Source organism: Sprattus sprattus (genome assembly GCF_963457725.1).
Source record: "Sprattus sprattus genome assembly, chromosome: 8".
NCBI classification, from domain to species: domain Eukaryota; kingdom Metazoa; phylum Chordata; class Actinopteri; order Clupeiformes; family Clupeidae; genus Sprattus; species Sprattus sprattus.
This window is the reverse complement of record NC_137927.1, coordinates 7,191,400-7,198,899: the sequence shown is the minus strand read 5'-3', so window position 1 is coordinate 7,198,899 and position 7,500 is coordinate 7,191,400. Positions and strand designations below refer to the sequence as shown.

At 46.1% G+C, this 7,500-nt stretch overlaps 3 protein-coding genes across 3 annotated transcripts in view; 1 reads left to right on the top strand and 2 right to left on the bottom strand.

Annotated features, from left to right (window-relative positions):
* Positions 1 to 644: 644 nt before the first annotated feature.
* Positions 645 to 2,608, bottom strand: exosc3 (exosome component 3). Its single transcript, XM_080843137.1, has 4 exons — positions 2,351 to 2,608; positions 1,741 to 1,890; positions 1,363 to 1,514; positions 645 to 1,226 (listed from the first exon to the last, which is right to left on the bottom strand). Exons 1-4 carry the CDS (start codon positions 2,564 to 2,566, stop codon positions 1,019 to 1,021), a joined length of 726 nt encoding a protein of 241 aa, XP_080699263.1. The 5' UTR covers positions 2,567 to 2,608; the 3' UTR covers positions 645 to 1,018.
* A 577-nt stretch (positions 2,609 to 3,185) lies between these two features.
* Positions 3,186 to 3,895, bottom strand: LOC308369631 (putative pancreatic secretory proteinase inhibitor; the record flags this gene model as incomplete). Its single annotated transcript, XM_080844132.1, has 4 exons — positions 3,186 to 3,231; positions 3,503 to 3,615; positions 3,729 to 3,760; positions 3,847 to 3,895. The coding sequence occupies 4 exons, from the start codon at positions 3,893 to 3,895 to the stop codon at positions 3,186 to 3,188; spliced, it is 240 nt and encodes a 79-aa protein (XP_080700258.1).
* Positions 3,896 to 4,805: 910 nt separating this feature from the next.
* Positions 4,806 to 7,500, top strand: part of nipsnap3a (nipsnap homolog 3A (C. elegans)) — a 5,635-nt gene continuing 2,940 nt past the window's right edge. The window contains exons 1-3 of the mRNA XM_080844123.1: positions 4,806 to 4,937; positions 6,098 to 6,296; positions 6,617 to 6,778. Coding sequence (XP_080700249.1) covers positions 4,860 to 4,937; positions 6,098 to 6,296; positions 6,617 to 6,778 — 439 coding nt within the window. The 5' untranslated portion in view covers positions 4,806 to 4,859. The remainder of the gene's footprint in view (positions 4,938 to 6,097; positions 6,297 to 6,616; positions 6,779 to 7,500) is intronic.

The window sequence follows — 7,500 nt, the reverse complement described above, 5'->3', positions numbered from 1 at the left end:
ACCACACACCACTCATTCTGGTCTGTTGTGTGTGTGTTACCCCTGAGAAGATGCTGATTGTCTGGTTTTCTCTTTCCTGTTGTGGCTCTCACACATGCGTGTCACTTCCAGATGAAACCCAGCAGACACGCTGGCGTGTGCAGACAGCACTGCCCTCGTGTGGCTGTTTTGTCACATTACAGGTCACTACATCGCGCTCATCCTCACCCATTACTCACTCACGCTAGTAACCAAACAAAAGTTACATAGAGCACACACCGACATTGGCACATCGCCCAGATATAACCCTAGTTTCATACACCCCATCTAGGTAGTGCAGGAATATGTGGACATTATTTCCTACGTTATTTACTACAAGGATGGGAAATCTGACGTGATGCAAAGATGATGTCACAATGATTTTATTGATGCATTTGTTTATGTTTTTCATGTCCAGATGTAAACAGATAACATAAGAGGATTAAACCAGCTCTTCCTTAAACACACCACAGCATAGCTACAGGGACTGTGTGTGTATGTGTGGTTGGTTTCTGTTCTCTCTGTCTCTCTCTCCCTCACACACACACTAACCCCCCCCTGTATACTCATACATACATGTTTATACACACACATTTACAAACACATGTCTGATCAGTTTCTGTATTTATTTCCATAAAAAGGTACAAAAACAAACAAATTAGAACAGAGAACAGTATAGAAGTCATCAGGAACTAAAGTACCCTGTTTCACACTGCAGCACGGACTGTACAGAGTGACGGACCAGAAAACTGCAAATGCCAAAACAGTCTGAGGAGAGCATGAAGAGAGCTTGAAGAGAGCTTGTCTCTGGTTGGATGTCATGTTCTCACAGCTCTCCAGCAGGTTGGCGACCTACACACACACACACTCTCTCTCTCTCTCTCTCTCTCTCTCACAGCACACACACACTCTCTTTCTTTCTTTCTTTCTCTCTCTCTCTCTCTCTCTCTCTCTCTCTCACAAAGCACACACACACACACACACACAGCACACTCATGACCTAGAGTGCTCCGTCTGCCACCCTCTTGAAGAGAGCTTGTCTCTGATTGGATGTCATGTTCTCACAGCTCTCCAGCAGGTTGGCAAGGATAAGGGTCTGCTGGGTGCTCTTGGCCTTCACCCACACACGCCCGTTCAACCCGACCACCAGCTCACAAGGAAACAGACCAGACAGGTCTGCCACGATCTCACTCTGAGGGGCCAGCAGCCTGCCAACGCGCGCACACACACACACACACACACACACACACACACACACACACACCACAGGGAGCAGGGGTTTCATATACAGGCACTAAGTGAGTGAGTGTGTGTGTGTGTTGTGGATCATGTGTGAACACATACCTACGCACGAGACCCAGTGACACACGAAAGAGGAACCCCCCCTCTCCAAACACCCCCATTCCGTTGGCACGACCACAGCTGTCGATGCACACCAGCTCAGGCTCCATGTCCTTATTAGCAATGATGAACTGGGCAAACACCAGGTCCCCCACCTGCCAGAACACACACACACACACACACACACACGTGTACACACGCACACATAAACACCATTATACACATATTACTAAAAGCACACCATCACATAACAACACAAATAATCACAAATAATCACATACGGTGGTGAGACATATCTGCCAGCTTAGAGCATCATCTCTTTCCCAAAGGTTGTGTCTATGTTGGGGCTTTCCCACCTGCTGGTCAGGCGTGCTCACTTACCTGTACGTTGGGTCGGTTTCGCTTGGTGGCCCCTTCGAAAGCGAGGTAGGATAGGGAGGCAAGCTCGCTCCCGCCCACGTCCACCTTAAATATGTCTCCTGATTTGGCCGTCACAACGCCAATCACCGTCTCACCTTTCACCGGCACATACTGTGGGGAAACGGCAGCCGTGAGAGCGTGAACTGGGAGCAATCTAAAATCGTTCTTCTTGGCCATAGGAGCCTGAGTTCTATGCTATGTATGCGGTAGTTGTATTTGTTATTTCTACCGATGTGAAACCACCCAATGTTTGTGAATGTTAATATACATTTTGTTACTTGAAACCGGCACTTGTCCTGCAGTCATTTCCCACACCAGACTACCAGAACTCAACTAAACCAAAACAAACCGAGCCATGCAACATCAGTCATACATCGTTATAGTTACTATCTGAAATACCAAAGTTTACCAATACCACGTATGAGTTAACTTTAATGTCACTGCTAGTAACTAACTAGCTACTTAGCTAGTGCTAACAACTTTTTCGACAGGTTAACCTGACTGACATCATTTAACAACAAACACATACACGTTGCATGTTGCTGCTGGCAATGATGTTGAAATAACTCACCCGTTTCTGTTGCGAGTCTATCCAGAACACATTTGGGGGTTTGTGCCGTAGAATGCCACATTTACACACGCGTACATCATCTCCGTCACGCCGCAATCCTGGGCCACAAATCACCTTCTCGGGCTTCACATTGGACCCCGGTTCAGGCAGGTCCAATGTAAAGACATCTCCAGGTAATAAAACCTCACTAATTTTCTCTTTAAAACTGTTAAACATGACGGGGTAACTCAGTACAGCGATTCCGCTGAAATGCGTGCTACCCACGTTTCGGGGGGAAATTATTCAATGTAACACACGTTTGGAAACAGCAAAATATCGGTCCTGTAATGCCACCTAGTGCCTGATGCAGGTAATGCAATTCTGCAATGCAATGCCAGCTATCTGCGATTGTTTATCCAGTGTTACTAACAGTGTGACGCGCTTCATTATGAACAGTCACTAAATGAGCCTAGGCTGCTGGCACGGCTATTATAAGTCACTATGGGTAAAGTCGTCATCTAATGAAAACATTTAAATATACAACAACACCCACTGGCTGATCTGATGTCTGATCTCTGAACACGGACCAATGAGGAGATGTATGGATAGCAAATATGATTATCTGTAGGCTTTAGAGCTACTTTCTCAGCCTACATACATTACGAGCAAAAAGACTCCACCAGTTAATTCAATCAGTCTAACATTTTAATATTCAAAATAAATGTTTTGCACATCAATATGAATATAAAAGATAGTTTTAGTGTTTAGATATTAATGAGAGAAAGTTATTAATAAAAACAGATGTATGTTAATTCAACAGGTACATTATACAGGTTCACGCAGGGGCTTGGTCTCTTCAGCAGCGGCCGTCTTTCACGATCAGGATGTCCGCGTTCGTGTCCCTATGGAAAACGCAATTACTTACTAAAAAATAAATGTCACCTTTCCCCTAAGTGATGCAGGATGTTGGAAAAAAACACGCCTTTTAAAGATTTAGGAGGTCACCATTATAGCCTACTGTGCGTAAAGCCAAGTCTGAGCAGCAGGTTTCAAATACAAGTGATCAACAAGCCAGCGAAACATATGAAAGCCAGACAGACACATGCAGTGCCATAACTACACGTAATTCCACCCATTAACACACACGCAGGTATTACAGGGAATGAGACTCACAGTCTGTGCACACAGAGTGCGCACTCGTTTGGGTACGTGTGTCCGTTGTTCCCACACACCGGCGAGTAGTTGAGGGGACATGCTTGGGTTATGCTCATATCCCCACACGCGGGCTACACTCAAACACACACAGACACACAGAGAGGGAGAGAGAGAATCTTCGTCAGAGAGGTGAAGAAGAATGAAGGCGGGAATGAAGACTAGCGGGGCCTGGCGCGCATCTCACCCTTCTGTAGAGTCGCGACTTGTCCTCCGCATCTGAAAATATAGAAACGGGATAGTTGTGTTTTCTGAACAACTTGTTACGTTTACACCGGGTTGATGACGATATGAGAATGTCTTACCCGCAGAATAGAGAATGGTCAGGCACAGAAGCACGAGAGCTGCACGCATCCTGTCTTTGAGTGGGAGTCGGTGATACGAGCGCACGGTGAACTCAGTCAATGGTAGTAGTTGTGTCCTTAGGCTCGTGCTTAATCTCCAGTCTTCCTTTAGATGCCTTTCTTTCGGGATCTCACGTGCGTCTGATGTGTCTGCTAGGCTGCGTTAGTGACTCTGGCTCGCGGGTTTTTGGCTGTGATAAATTATGACGCGCGTGGTGATGTTTTGACGCGGCCCCCTCCATACCCTCCCCACGCGCCGCTATTGTCTAGTCTTTATTAAGGGATAAACATTCCGGTGAACGAATACTGCTGAGCTCATGCTAAAGCGCGTGAGCTGGATCACATAACTAAAACAGGCGCATGGGAGGGGCGCGGCAGGTGTGTTTGTGATCTTCCACGTGCTGCATCAGTCGTTACAGCAATATTTGACAAATTAAAGAAAACGTTATTGTTTGTTTGTTTGCTTAGATAGGATTCATTCCTCTGAACCCTTCTAGGAGATATGGGCGTTTGGCGCGTATAGTTATAGAATATAATTCAATATAGGCCAATATACTCGAAATATATAATTGCTGTTATTTCAAAGATGGAAATCTATATAACTTGTTATTAACCTGTAATTTGTGAAATGAGATTCTGCTGTGTCAAAGGCTTTTATAAAGGCAACACTCCTTAAAGTCCGATCAGTCTCCTGTTTTGACAGAATGTGCATAGCGCTACTAAACTTGTAACACATAGACATTGGAATGCCAACGTAACCAGTGATATGTGAGCAAACGGACTGGATGGCACAGGACTGTTTGCCTGGGACAACTCATTCAAAGTGTCTCCGGAGCTGCTGGTTGTAAAACCCTTTTCGGACTTGAACTTGGCACTTCGGCTTCCGTACTTTGCGTTACGGCTTATGGTAGAGATAGAAAACTTTCTTCCTACAAGTAGCGCTGTCAGTGTAGGAAAGCTGAAGTCGAGGAGCGATGTTGACAGCACGCAAAGCCCTGTGGAAAGCGACGCGGCTCCTGGAGAACGTCATCGCGCCTAAGAGCTTGCAGGTGGTGAGTCTCAGTTTGCATGGCAAAAAAAAACCTTGATGTAAACCAAACTGTCCGATAGATAGATAACAGCAGACCGCTTAAGTGATATGTGCGAAACGAGGCTTCTGGCATTGAAAACAGAAGTGTCGCTTTGGTTTGATTGAAAAATGTGTCGCTTTAATGCTGCACTGTTTACTGGGCGGTTAGAAGGGGTCTAACTGGTGCAGCTTTACAGGGGCCGAGTCCTATAGGCCTTTAGGAAAATAAGCTTGGGGTTTGGGGGCTCCCTTTCGGCCGGAGGGGAGGGGCGCGGAGACGCCCCTGTTATGATTGACAGCGAAACTGCAACACGGACTCAACGGACTCGGTACAACATCAATGTGTAACAATCTTGGGTTGCTTACAGAGCTGCACGAGGCGCCAGACAGGTCATGACTCGTCTGTCTCATACATTTCTGAACGCAATGAATAGAGTTCATGCCTCAATATGACTCAGTTATTAAAGTGTGTTGATGCACTGGTGCAGTGTAATGTGCGTTCCAGAGGGAGAAGTTGACCCAGTGGTTGTAAGCTGTTGTACCTGTGGTTGTGCACGTGCATCGTCGGTCTTGTGAGCGTGACTTGTGCCCCAGTGCCGAGTCCAGAGATTGCGCTGGTGGAGTTGGCCTTGGCTGATAATTAACATCATTCCTCACAGGAACATGGAGCATATGTATGCTGTTCACCGCTGAAAAACTCCCCAGATTAGTTTTGATGTTGAGTCTTGACTGAGCTCACTTGTGCGATAGTTTAGAATGGTTGCCATGGAGATAGGCCTCTTAGAGTAACCTCATCATATGGGAAACAAATAACTGTTGCACAGTAATGTAACGACACCACTGTCTTCATTGACTTTACTTCAAAAGGAATAAGATCCAGTCTACTTCACTACAGTCTCTCAACTGACCAGTTGTTTTCAGTGTCACAAGTGTGAGCTACCAGTAGGAGGCACGTCTGACCTCTGTGTGTGTCCATGTGTTGGATTCTGTTTACGTATGTCTGAATGTGTGTGTCTGTGAATGTGCAAATGTATGTGAGTATGTGTATGTGTGAATATCTCTGTGAATCTGTGTGTATATATTTGTATGTGTTTGTGTGAATGTGTGTATATGTGTGTGTTTATATGTGTGTGTCAATCACAGGCCTGCATCTCCACAGACCAGCAACAGCACGGAACATTCTATGAGTTCCGCACATACTGCATCCAGCCACACCAGAATGCGGCGTTCCTGCGCCTCACCAACGAGAAGATCCACCTGCGCACGGCACACTCCGAGCTCTTGGGCTATTGGACCGTGGAGTACGGAGGCCTCAACCAGGTCTTCCACATCTGGAAGTATGGTTAGTGTGTGTGTGTGTGTGTGTGTAGACAGCCTGCGTTTGTGCATGTGTTTCTCATGTATGTGTGTGTGTTATGCGTATCTGTATGTGTTTGTATGTATGTATGTCTGAAATGGCTTAGTGTGTTGGCTTATGTGGGTGTCTGACGTGTGTGTTTGTCAAACGTGTGTATGTCTCTGCGCAGTGTGTACATCTATTCATGTCTGTGTTTATGTGTTGATGTGTAATATATCTCTCTGTCTATATGAGTATGATGTGGATGTGGATGTGTGTGTTTTTTATGTGTGGCTAATGTGGGTGTGTGTGCCTCATGTGTTCAGATAGCTATTCTCAGCGGGCAGGTGTAAGGGCAGCCCTGGCTCAGGACCCCAGCTGGATAGAGCAGTACATCTCCAAGGCCATGCCCATGCTGACCTCACAGGACAATGAGGTTACATACCTGGTGCCCTGGAGCAAGATCCAGCGCCCCCCTAAAGAGGGAGGTGAGAATCACACACACACACACACACACACACACACACACACACACACACACACACACACACACACACACATTCACACACATTCATGTACATGCATACACACACCCACCCACACATGCAATCACACACACACACACACACACACACACACACACACACACAGACACACACACACACACACACACAGACACACACACAGACACACATTCACAGCACCACATCTTTAGAACTGCATCAAAAAATGATCTCCAAGTCTACAATAAGAATGTGATATGATGGGTGACTACGTGCGCACACTACATTAACACTCCCAGCTGCGTCTTTTCAACTCCCAGTTCTGCATGTCTCAACACACTCTGCTAATTTGTATGCATGCATACACACACACACACACACACACACACACACACGCACATACTGTACACACACACTCACACACACATGCACGCACATGCATACACACACTCACCCACACACGCAATCACACACACACACACACACACACAGACACACACACACACACATACACACACACACACGCACACACACTCTCTTACACATGCACACACAGACACACACCCGCACTCGCACACGCACATGCAAACGCACACTCACACGCACAAACAAACACACACAAACGTATTGTTGGAATATTGTTATGCCCACCAGGCTTGTTTGGTGAGACAACGTTTAAATAAAGTTATTTATTAAAGTAAATGAGA